This window comes from Vombatus ursinus, unplaced genomic scaffold (assembly GCF_900497805.2).
Source record: "Vombatus ursinus unplaced genomic scaffold, bare-nosed wombat genome assembly UNPS02011369.1, whole genome shotgun sequence".
Classification (NCBI taxonomy): Eukaryota; Metazoa; Chordata; class Mammalia; order Diprotodontia; family Vombatidae; genus Vombatus; species Vombatus ursinus.
In genome coordinates, this window is record NW_020951147.1 from 1,108,253 (window position 1) to 1,121,588 (window position 13,336).

General features: G+C 41.6%; 1 protein-coding gene across 4 annotated transcripts in view; it reads right to left on the reverse strand.

The window, feature by feature from the left end:
* PPFIA1 (PTPRF interacting protein alpha 1) overlaps positions 1 to 13,336 on the reverse strand; it is a 102,062-nt gene that overhangs the window by 11,484 nt on the left and 77,242 nt on the right. For all 4 annotated transcript variants that reach the window (XM_027856336.1, XM_027856333.1, XM_027856337.1 and 1 more), the window contains 2 exons: positions 3,929 to 4,010; positions 2,581 to 2,781 (listed from right to left, as the gene is read on the reverse strand). In XM_027856336.1, coding sequence (XP_027712137.1) covers positions 2,581 to 2,781; positions 3,929 to 4,010 — 283 coding nt within the window. The remainder of the gene's footprint in view (positions 1 to 2,580; positions 2,782 to 3,928; positions 4,011 to 13,336) is intronic.

The window sequence follows — 13,336 nt, forward strand, 5'->3', positions numbered from 1 at the left end:
GATGACATCAAGAAAGGCACAAGCTTCCATGCATTCACTGGTTGGGGGAATGTATGTAAACATGATAAGGAACGAACTAGAGAAAGTCTCCAACCTGAGCCCAGCTTCCCTCCTCATCGTCCTGATGTTACGTGGTTAAAAAAGCAAAAGGATACAACAATTAGTAATGGTAAGTTCAGAGATACAAGCCAGTAAATGCTGTCGTACTCATGCAACTTAACTGTAAGCAAAATAAGTTCAATGACAAAGGCACCATGCGATAACCATGCAAAACAACTGGCATTCTCCACGCAGATAAAGAGCAGGGCTTTTTCCCCATATACCAAACACCTCTACGGAAAGAAAGAAAAATGAAGGAAGGAAGGAAGGAGAGGAGGGAAGAAGGAAGGGAGGGAGGGAGAAAAGGAAGGAAGGAAGGAAGAAGGAAGGGAGAGAGGAAGGAAGAGTCTTCAGCTTAAATTAGCAAGAAATTAGTAAATAAATTAAGACTCTCTGAGAAGAGTTAAAGTCACACGATTAATTTCAGGGCACTAAAAATTCACACAACATCAACGATGATTCTGATTTTGAACAATTAATACCCAAAAAGGAGTAATTGTCTTCAGTAAGTCCACATCGGTTTTGTGGGCCCACAAACCAAACAAGAAGAAGTACCAGCACTGACCGTGTGAGGCGCTGCTGTCAGGTTTTCCATTTCTTCATGTGTTAACCAGACATTGCCCGTGGTCTGACGTGACCCCGGTGACAACAAGTCACATCCCACGAAAGGAAAGCAGTAACAAAGAGGAAAGGGTGGGTTGCAGAACATAAGCAACAGGGACATGTCAGGCTTCGGGGCTCAAGCTGCAGCACTCACAGCCCAGAGATGACGTCCCTAACATAAGGACACCTGCCCATGCTGCTTTATCGATAAAAGGTGGAAAAGCTTCAGACTCCCAGAAGCCTTTCAGGTGTTCAAAAGTTAAACACTAAAGGTCTTCTCTTTTTAAAGGATGATTTTATCAAAGAGGTAACGCCTGAGGATTTTACATTTAAATACTTTCTTTTCAGTGTATTTAAGTGGTCTAAAAAATATGATTATGCAGCTGAATTCAAGATCACACAGCTGTCATTCACTATGCAACTGCATTCTAAAATGTGGTAAGTGGGGGCAGCTAGGTGTAAAGTGGATAGAGCACCAGCCCTGGAGTTAGGAGGACCTGAGTTCAAATCCAGCCTCAGACACTTGACACTTACTAGCTGTGTGACCCTGGGCAAGTCACTTAACCTCATTGCCTAGCAAAAAAAAAAAAATCAAAAAACAGAAATGAAATAAAATAAAATGTGGTATGTGATCAATAAATACCAATTCTGTATTATTTTAAAATCACAGGAAACCCACTTTCTCTGTTTCTTAGATTTAACATTATAATCCTGGTTCACATAAAGACTAAAATTAACTGTGATAACAAGTAACCAAAATGGAGGCATCTTAATATGAAAGCTAGTTAACTTCTAAAAATCTGCAGTTTTTAAAAGGCATCTCAAAGAATAACAGGTAAATAAAATGAAAGTATTTTTCTTTCAAAAAAAGTTCAAATGAGGTTTAAGCTGTTATCTGAACATAAAAAGACACATCATTGTGTACTATTATGATCATTTCCTTTTAAGAATAAGATCATGATTCTGTCTGTGGGGAAAAAAATTATTATGTTTAAATCAGCTGTGCTCATTCATTCTCTGAACATTTTTTGAAAGGAGATAACTTCATTCTGGTTGACTATAAGCCAAAGGAATTATCTTTTGGGAGAAGTGATCAAACTTCAAATGGTCAATATTTAAGAGTCTGACCGTGGGACTGAGCTTCCTGATCAATAGCCAAAACCTGGATACTGCAGAGAGACTGAATAAACTGAAGGCAGTCTTCCTGGTACTATAGATCTGATGGGCTGCATATGATAAACAAAACCACTAATTTGGACATACAGCAAGAGGGAAGAGGATGTGAAGAGCAATCTGCAATTTTTCAGCACCTGTTTTATTGTACAGTTAAATGTGACCTTAAAATCTTGTGTTCACTGGCTATGCCACCACACTGTACAAGTGTGAGCTCTACGATCTTACTTAGAATATTTTATTAGCAAACAGTCTTTTCATATGAGCTTTATTAAACTTCAGTCAATTCTACCTGACTGATCTTAAATTCTAATTAGTGAAGGCGAAACGAATCAAGTTAGGGAGGACACAGATATATCTACGCCATCAAATTTCTCCTTTCCTTCCTCAAGGGCAGTTTCCAGAAACTTTTACTGAATTTTTGTAAGAAGCTAACATGCAAACGTATGATTATGTTCTGTCCTGAAAATGTATTTCCAACTTTTTTAGGTCATCAGAATGCTATTCTGTCCAAGTTCTATGCGAGGACACTTCTAAAAAGTCACTTATTGAGACCCTACGAGGACAAGCAAGACACAGACTGTGCCTTCCTGTCAATCATCGTCAGCCCTACTCGGCTGCTGCTAGGATTCCGAATCTGTAAGGATGAGAACAGGAAGGGACGGCTGACTTTAACGAGCTCCTCTCTGACTCCCAATTGCTCACCGTTCTGGATGTGGGTGGGGCAGATGGACTCGTCAAGGACATGATTTCCTGAATGGCCAGCCTCAGCTTTAGCCTGTGCAGAGGATTGCTGATTCCAATCTCACGCTGTATTTCAGTATCAGACAGGGCAGACATGATGGCCCCACTTTTCACATTGGCTCGGCAAGCAGCTACGTACCACGCAGGCATCCCAACCCACAGCTGGAAAAAAGACAGCAAAACTGAGTATCACCCCCAGTCCAGAGGATGGATTTAGACACGATGAAATGTACTACTAGAGTCCAAGGATATAAACAGACAGTTCTCAGATGAAGAAATTAAACCATCTGTAGTCACATGAAAAAATGCTCTAAATCACTATTGATTAGAGAAATGCAAATCAAAACAACTCTGAGATATCACATCACACCTATCAGATTGGCCAACATGACAAAACAGGAAAATGATAAATGTTAAGAGAAGATGTGGGAAAATTGGAACACTAATGCATTATTGGTGGAGTTGTGAAATGATCCAACCATTTTGGAGAGCAATTTGGAACTATGCCCAAAAGGGCTATAAAAATATACACACCTTTTAACCCAGCAATAGGGTTCTAGGGCTGTATCCCACAGAGTTCATAAAAATTGGAAAAGGACCCACATGAATAAAAATATTTATAGCAGCTCTTTTTGTGGTGGCAAAGAATTGGAAATTGAGGGGATGCCCATCCATTGGGCAATGGCTGAACAAGCTGTGGTATATGAATGTAATGGAATACTATTGTGCTATAAGAAATGATGAGCAGGCTGACTTCACAAAAACCTGGAAAGACTTGTATGGACTGATGCTGAGTGAAGTGAGCAGAACCAGGAGAACGTTGTACACAGTGACAGCCACGTTGTGCGATGACTAATATTGACAGACTTAACCTTTCTCAGCAATACAAGGATCTATGACATCTCCAGAGGCCTCATGATGGAAAATGCTGTCCACATCCAAAGAAAGAACTCTGGAGTTCGAAAGCAGATCAAAGCACACTATTTGACATTTTTTTTCCTTCTGTTGTGTTTTGTTTCCTCTTTGTAGTGGTCCTTCCTATTGGTTCTAATTCTCACTTACAACATCACTAATGTGAAAATATCTAATAGAAATGTATATGTAATAGCCTATATCAGAATGCCCGCCATCTTGGGGAGGGAGGTGAGGAGGAAGGGGGAGAAAAATTTAAAACTCAGAAACTTATGGAAGTGATGGTTAATAAATCAAAATAAATTAATTTTTAAAAATTAAATTAAATTTTAAAAAAGAAATGTACTACTAGCATTCCAGAAAAGCCTCCTTCCAGAGTTTTCCTAAACATCATTACCTCGAGCCACACAACCACAGTTGGCCCATCCCACTGGGCAAAAGGCAGGCCCTGTCTTCTCGCTTCCTCCAGAAGTTCATGCCTGAAAAATCAGAACAAAATAAAAAGCTGCATACGTTTGTAAAATATCGGAAAGGTGTTTACCAAACATCTGTGAACACCATCTCTGTATAAATTACACTTATTCCTCTTGACTAATTCCACACATCAGCAATATGACCAATGCAGAACTCTGGGTCCCACTAACAGAATTTGGTAGGTATTACAAAGTGTCACTGAATAACTGAAATCCTGGAATCCTCTTATCCGACTTCTAGAGTTCTCTCCTATTTGTAAACTGAAAATGAAAAAATTACTAATAATTTTGAAACGTCCCCAAAAGATAAATAAATAAATGATATACCAAATGGTATAAAGATAAATGGTCAAAGGTTATGAATAGGTAGGCCTAAAATGAAGAAATCTATCTTTCAGGAGACATGGCGGGGGGTAGCTAGGTGGCACAGTGGATAGACCACTGGCCCTGGAGCCAGGAGGACTTGAGTTCAAATCCAGTCTGAGACACAGAACACTCACTAGCTGCGTGATTCTGGGCAAGTCAATTAACCTCGATTGCCTCACCGTCCCCGTCCCCCCCCCCCCCCCAAAAAAACACATGAGGGTGAAGCCATGGTGGCAGAAGAAAGGCAGTGACTCGCCTGAGCTCTCCCCCAAACCCCTCTGGATACCTTTATGTCATGCCATAAAACAATTCGTGGAGCAGCAGAACCAACAAAAGGACGGGGTGAAATCATTTACCAGCCACAGACACCCTAGAAGGTCGGCAGGAGAAGTGTGGCATAGGGTGAGAGTAGAGTGCGGTCTAGTCCAGGCCCTGCCAGCAAGGCCAGGCCCCAGGAAGCCCGGAACCCGAAGCAGGCCTGGGCAGTCACTGAATCAGCAGCAGCTGCTTCTAAAACTCTCAGCTCACAGCCAGTAAGTAAGGGGGGCCAACAAGGGGCCAGAAGGAGATTCCAGGGGTCTCTCTGCTGGCACTAGGGACAGGACTCTGATCCAGGTCACAGTCCTGGGTGGCCGTCGCAGGGCGAGGAGGCGCGCCGGCACGGCAGAGCTCGCAGCCACAGTCAAGCGGGGACCCTCCTCACAGTTCCAGGGCAGAAAAGAGGGCTTGTGGTCACTCACAGGCCAGAGCACAGGCCAGGAGAGGAGTAAACACACCTCTCCTTAGACCATACCACCTTGGAAGAACTGAAAACTCACAAAACCCCTGAAGCTTGGAATAGTGCAACCTCCACCTTGGAAGCAGAGCCCCACTTTAGCAGAGTTAAAAGTCCAGAAATAGACTGGAAAAAATGAGCAAACAACAGAAAAAAAATTCTGACCATAGGAAGTTACGCTGGTGACAAGGAAGCTCAAAACACGCACTCGGAAGAAGATAACAAAGTCAGAGCTCCTACGTCCAAAGCCTCCAAGAAAAAGATGAATGGGTCTCAGGCCAGGGAAGGGTTCAAAACGGATTTTGAAAATCAAGTTAGAAAGGTAGAAGAAAAACTGGGAAGAGAAATGAGACTGATTCAAGAAAATCGTGAGAAAAGAGTCAACAGCTTGGTAAAGGACACAAAAAATTATACCTTAAATAACACCTTAAATAACAGAATAGGCCAACTGGTAAAAAGACATACAAAAAGCCAATGAGAAGAATGCGCTGAAAAATGGAAAAGTACCAAAGCTCACTGGAGAAAACACTTCCTTAAATGTGAGAATTTAGCAAATGACTTTATGACAAATCAAGAAACAATAAAACAAAACCAACAGAATGAAAAAATAGAAAACAGTGTGAGAGATCTCACTGGAAAAACAACTGACCAGGAAAAAAGATCCAGGAGAGAGAATTTAAAAATTATTGGACTACCTGAAAGCCATGATCAAGAAAAGAGCCTAGACATCATCGTTCGAGAAATGATCAAGGAAAACTGTCCTCATGTTCTAGAACCAGAGGATGAGAATCCATCAATCACCTCCTGAAAGAGATCCCCAAAGGAAAACTCCCAGGAATATTACAGCCAAATCCCAGAGTTCCCAGGTCAAGGGGAAAAGACTGCAAGCAACCAGAAAGAAACAACTCAATTATCACGGAACCACAGTCAGGCTAACACAAGACTTAGCAGCTTCTACATTAAAGAATCGAAGGGCTTGGAATATTGATATTCCAGAGGGCAAAGGAGATAGGATTACAACCAAGAATCACCTATCCAGCAAAGCTGAGTATAATCCTTCAGGGGATAAAGGGGACATTCAGTGAAATAGAGGACTTTCAAGTATTCTTGATGAAAAGACCAAAGCTGAATAGAAAATCTGACTTTCAAATACAAGATTCAAGAGAAGCATAAAAAGCAAAACAGGAAAGAAATCATAAGGGACATAATAATGTTATAAAAACTTTCTCATTGTTAGGGCAGTTAGAAAGAGTATATAGAGACAGAAGGCACAAGTGTGAGTTGAATATGAAGGAATGATATCTAAAAAAAAATAAAATTAAAGGGTGAGAGAGTAATGCACTAGGAGAAAGGGAAAGGTAGAATGGGGCAAATTATCTCATACAAAAGAGGCAAGAAAAAGCTTTTACAGTGGAGGGGAAGATGGAGATGGTAAGAGGGAGTGAGTGAACCTTACTCTCATTAGAACTGGCTCAAAAAGGAACAACATACACACTTAATTGGGTATAGAAATCCATCTTACCCTACAGGAAATTAGGAGGGGAAGGGGATTAGAGAAGTTGATAGAGGGGAAAACATTGGTGGAGACAGTAGTCAGAAGCAAAGCACTTTTGAGGAGGGACAGGGTGAAAGGAGAGAGAGAATAGAATAAACGGAGGGGGAAATACGATGGAGGGAAATGCAGTTGGAAATCATAACTGTGAAAAAAATTTAGAAGCAAGTTTTTCTGATAAAGGCCTCATTTCGCAAACATATAGCGGACTGAGTCAAATCTATAAAAATAAGACCCATTCCCAATTGATAAATGATCAAAAGATATAAACAGTTTTCAGATGAAGTAATCAAAACTATCTAGAGCCATATGAAAAAATACTCTAAAATCACTGATTGGAGAAATGCAAATTAAAACAATTCTGAGGTACTACCACCTCATATCTATTAGATTGGCTAACTGGACAGAAAAAGAAAAGGACAGATGTTGGAGGGGATGTGGGAAAAATGAGACATTAATGCACTGTTGGTGGAATTGTGACCTGATTCAACCATTCTGTAGAGCAATTTGGAACTATGCCCAACGGGCTATAAAACCATGCATACCCTTTGACCTAGCAATATCACTACTAGGTCTGTATCCAAAAAGAGGTAAAAAACATAAAGGGAAAGTACCTGTATGTACAAAAATACTTACAGCAGCTCTTTACTGGTGACAAAGAACTGGAAATTGAGGGGAATGCCCATCAATTGAGAAACAGTTGAACAAACTGTAGTATGTGATTGTGATGAAATATTATTGTACCAGAAGAAATGATGAGCTGGATGCTCTCAGAAAAACCTGGAATGATTTACAGAAGCTGATGCAAAGTGACATCTACTGTGTACAAAGTAACAGTAATATTTTAAGATGAACAGCCATGAATGACTTTGCTATTCTCAGCAATACAATGATCCAAGACAATTCTGAAGAATTTACGATAAAAAATGCAGTCCATCCCCAGACCCAAGCACGCTTTTATGACACTTTATTTTTCTTGAGTGTTTTTTTGTCTATGTTTTCCTTCACAACATGATTAATATGGAAATATGTTTTGCATGATTATACATGTATGACCTATATCAAATTACTTGCCTTCTCATTGAGGTGGGTGTGGAAGGAGGAAGGGAGAGAATTTGGAACTCAAAGTGTACATGTAATTGGGGAAAATGAAATACTAAACAAACAAAAAAGACACATAAAAATGCTCCAAACCACTAATAATTAAAGAAATACAAATTAAAATAACTCTGTGGTTCCACCTCACACCCATTAGATTGACCCAAATGGTCAAAAAGGAGGGGCTGAGAGGCAATAATGCACTGTTGGTAGAGCTGTGACTCTTGGAAATAGCCATCCTAGAAATCAATTTGGAAATGCACCCCCAAAATTACTAAGTGACCCAAAGAAGCTACTACTAGGTCTGTAGCCAAAACAGATTAAAAAAGAGAGAGAAAAGGAACCAAAGAACGAAAATGTTATCACAGCAGCTCCATCTGCTATGCTAAAGAACTGGAAACCAAGAAGGCGTCTGTCAAACTGGGAAAGAATGAACTAATTGTGGTAGAAGAATTAATGGAATATTACTGGGCCATGAGAAATGATGAAAGGGAAGGCTCAGAGAAACCTGGAGAAACCTTAACTGACATCTAGGAAACTACGTGGAGCCAGAAGAACAATTTATACAATAACAAAAACATCCTAAAGAAAAAGAAAACCCCAAACTTTGGAAGACTTAAGAAGGGTGGGCTTGATCATGGAGGTCCGAAAGTGGCTCGATTCGTGAAAGAGGGAAGAGGGAGAGCCAGGGAGAGAAGGGGAGACATTTCCAGACATTTGCCAACACGGACCATACAGATTTGTCTTTCTTTCCACTGGGGGGCTGATGGGAAGAAGGGAGGCGAGTGTGAGGGCTGTCAAAAGGATTTTTCAAACTTCACCTAAGACAGCAGAGGGAGCACCTGAAGGCAGGACACCCTGGAAAGTTCTCTGTGGAGTCTATTCTACCCTTAAAAAGAAGTGCTAACTGTCCATAACAGGGATTGCTCATTCTACACATGGAGCTTTTTCTGTTCCATTTGATATAGGAAAATGCTCATTTTTAATTGCTGTTAAGTTCAAAATAAATAAAATTAAAAACAAATAACATTTAAAATGTAAAAGACCTGTACATGTAGTACTTAGAGCAGGTCTACACAACATTCAGCCCACGAAAGGATTTCAGGCAGCCTGCAAAAAATGCAGAGGGAGTAAAACAGGCCTGCACAACGTACTGCCGTGAGCTGTGTGTTGTTCAGGTCTAGCCCAGAGTGATCTGGGAGCCTCTTAAACAAAAGACAGAAAAGTCCATAAGTTGAAGGGGAAAATATAAGCCAGAAGTATGGGGAGGAGGTTGAGATAAAGGCCTTCGGGATCTCCGTTTACCAGTTCATTGGTTTAACCTTGCCACCTAACTACTGATTTAGACTCTAAAATCCCAATGAACAAATGAATACAAATATGCAGCTAAGAGGCACTGCAGTGCACAGAGTGGCGGGCATGGAGACAGGAAGACCTGAGTTCAAATCTGACCTCAGACACTGGCTAGCTGAGTCACCCTGGACAAGTCATTGGGCTTCTGTTTGCCTCAGTATCCTCATCTGAAAAATGAAGAATTACGATCCCTACCTCCCAAGGTTGTTGTGAGAATCGAATGAGATAATATTTGTAAAGCACTTACACAGGACCTGGCACCCAGTAGGTGCTTAATAAATGCTTGTTCCCGCTCCCCTCCCCCTTCCCTGTAAGCAATCAACAAGTAGAAGAGGCAAGAGTCAGCTGCTTCACCAGCTCTAAGAGAGGAGAACCAAGGATGTTCTAACACTCGGGAGGAACAACTGAAAAGCTGTTTCTTACCAGACTTTGATGCCATCATCATCTGCAGCTGCCAAGCACGACCAACGTAAGTGGACGACTGACTGGGAGGCGGGGGGCAGCACACGGTATATTAATGTCATGGAAGACTATCGTCAAACCATTTAAATTGGGAAGCTAACTATATTAAATGGTTTATTCAATAAAACATGTCAAGAGTAAGTTTGTCATCAATCAGCCATTCATGCTAGTTCCTGCCGCTGAGGAGGGCCTTCTCCTCCGTGCCCACCCCTAGCCCCGGAGGCGGGGCCCTGCCAGCACAGCCAAGGTGGGTCAGCAGGCCCCAGCTCAAAGGCCGTCCAGCTCGGCAGCCCCGGCCTGCGTGGGGATTCCACTGGCAGAGCCTTCCCACACCCAAGACTATCTCCAAACCATGAGGAATAAGACGAGGACCTGAGGGGGAGGGGGAAAGAGAGGAAATAAGAGGGCAGTTCCTTTTGTTTTAAAACATGATTTAGAAGTTTCATCACAAAAAGACGGTTTTTATAATCTGAATGTATTATAAAATAAATATACACATCACAAATACACAACATGCTGTTAAAATAAAGACATGACACACTGCACTGGCATGGAAGTGTCAACGGGAATGGAGTCATCTTAAGTGTATATTCCATGCTAAAACTGGAAATGTCTCCTTGGTAAATAAAACCAAAAGGTTTTGTTAGTGCTTAAAAAGTAAAATAGAACACACAGGACACCAAATGCAACACGCAAAACCTATCAAGAGACTTACCCTGATTTCACCCTAGAGGCCCAGGGAGAAACAGAAGGAAAATCCCCGTTATGAACCCAGCAGAGAAAGCGGTCGAGATAAAGTCGACGGCACATTGACGAAGAGCTCCTGTCAGAAGTCAGCCACCTGGAACCAGACTTCACACACGCATTCATTCACACACTCGTTCATTCATTCCCCCTCTCCTGTAGCACTCACCCACTGGCTCAGGAGCTGAGCTGGACCCTGAAAAGACCTACAATGAGCCACCACCAAACCCTGGGAAGCCGAGAGCTACCTGAGAACGTGCAGCAAAGACAAAGAGAGCCCTCCAAGCGTCAGCGAGGTTTTCCTCTCCTCGTGACCCTCTTACCCGCATCAGATTCAACAGTACGATAATTCTCAGTGACCGTACTTCTCCTCTGAGATATTCCTGTTGCTCTGAACAATTTCACTCATTCCATAAACACGTCATGTGCGTCTAGGTGAAGGGCTCAGCCTTCCCATCTCCCTGTCTACCTTCAGTGGTGTGCTGTTGGGAGGGCTCCCACAACACAACAGGGAAGGTGAGGGGGCTTCTTCCTACTCCGTTTTGCCTAATGATGGTACATTGGAGCGGCACATCTGCACTAACCTCTGTATCATATCTGAGCTTTTTAACTTTGCTGGGAACTCGTAGGCACATTCCGAAGCAGACACTGGATTTCAAGTGCTCCAAGATATCAGGCCAGCAGGCATTTATCACTTCACTCACAGCTCTGATGTAATCTACTAAGTGGTTCATAGCAAACAATCTCTAAATTCTAGTTCTGAAACATCTCTCCTTACAAAAAAACAATTTGAAAAAATATAATAGAGAATTATGTGAAACTTTTTGACAACTAATCACCTCTCTTTAGTTTTAGAAAAACCCCACATAGAATTTCTCCACCCAAGAGATCTGCTAAGGAAACACACCTTCTTTCCTTTCATAGGAGAGAGGCGACAACTGGGTTAGGCAGCCTCACTTCTATCTTTTCTTGGTCACATGAAGTTGCAGGGTGTTATGGAGAGATGACTGGTGTAATAATCATTAAAAGAAAATTTTGTGCTAAAAATCTGTTTTTGTTTTTTTCCATAAAAAATCAGATGAAAAAATGCACTGATACTTTCCAGTCTGTAATGGATAGCATAAAAAGTATAAACAGGTGTAATAAAACACCAATTTAGAGGAAGCATTTTCCACATGACATTCCAAGAGACAAAGATTTTAGGTTTTAAATAACCAATGAATCAAACAACAAGTATTTTAACGTGGGAGGTGCTGGGATATATTAAAAAAAAATACATACAAAGTGGTAAATTTCTACAATTTCACTTACAATTTCAAGTACATTTTAGCTACTAAAATAACTTCTATGAATTTCCACTGGGAGAGACCTACCAGGCAGAGAAAACTCTCAAGTGGGGTGACAACTTACTGAACATTGTCTGAAAAGTAACCATTACCTGGCAAGTTAACTAAGACCATCGTGCTGGCTGTCAGCAGGAAAACCAAGGGGGTGAGGGAGAGGCAGGGAGAAGAGGGGATTTTTGTCTGTTTGGATTTCTTCTGGAAAGGAGGTGGGGCAAGTTTGATCATCCAGTCTCATTACTTCTAGTCCCTGGCCCACAGCTCAACGACTCCCCAGACTCTGGGGGGGCACTTTGGTTTTCAGAGGCTCAAAGGGGTCAGTTCTATAGGGCAGTAAGGAATGAACTTGACTGATCCAGCAGCCCAAGCAGTGAATGTGTACCGAGCACGACACAGCAATAGGTGTGTCTACGTTATACACATATTTGTACTGACGGGATCCATAGTACCAAACGAACAATGGCCCAGACTAGGGTGATGGCTGGGAACAGAAAGGGATGGAGTCAAGAATGGAAGGGGAATCCCATGGACACAAATACTGACAGCAGCTCTTTCTGTGGTGGCAAAGAATTGGCAATTGAAGGGATGCCCATCCATTGGGGAATGACTGAACAAGTTGTGGTGTATGAATGCAATGGAATACTACTGCGCTCTAAGAAATGATGAGCAGGGGGCAGCTCAGTGGTGCAGTGGATAGAGCACTGGCCCTGGAGTCAGGAGGACCTGAGTTCAAATCTGGCCTCAGGCACATTACACTTACTAGCTGTATGACCCTGGGCAAGTCACTTAACCCCCATTGCTCAACCCAAAAAAAACAAAACAAAACAAAACAAAAAGAAATGATCAGCAGACAGACTTCAGAAAAACCTGGAAAAACTTGTATGGTGTGATGCTGAGTGAAGTGAGCAGAACCAGGAGAACGTTGTACACAGTAACGGCCACACTGTGTGATTACTAACATTGATAGACTTAACCTTGCTTAGCAATACAAGGATCTAAGACATCTCCAAAGGCCTCATGATGGAAAATGTTATCTACATCTAAAGAAAGAACCATGGAGTTTGAATGTAGATCGAAGGACACTATTTGATATTTTTTTCTTCTGTTGTGTTTTGTTTCTTCTTTCTGGTGGTTCCTCCTATTGATTCTAATTCTTACAACATCACTAATGTGAAAATATGTTTAATAGCAATATATATGTATAGCCTATATCAGACTGCATGCCGTCTTGGGGAGCAAAGTGGGGAAGGAGGGGGAGAAAAATTTAAAACTCAAAAGCTTATGGAAGTGATTGTTGATAAAGCAAAATAAATCAATAAAAAAGCAAAAAAAAATAGATAAATAAAAAACCATAATCCTAAAAAATTAAAAAAAAAAAAAGGAACAGACATGGAAGCCAGACACCTCAGCCATCTGGATATGTTGGACAAGTGAAAGCAAACAGCTGAGGATGGGAACCTGAAGGGCTGGAGAGACGAGGATGAAGATGAGGATGATAACGGCATCCCTGACAGAAAATGGGCGAGGTTCATGAGTGGTAAAGAGAATGGAATGACATCCGTGGGACAACCCCCAACCCTTCCACGGGCTGGAGACTGGGTGAGGGCACTAGGACGTGTCTTGTTCCCTGGTTATTGGC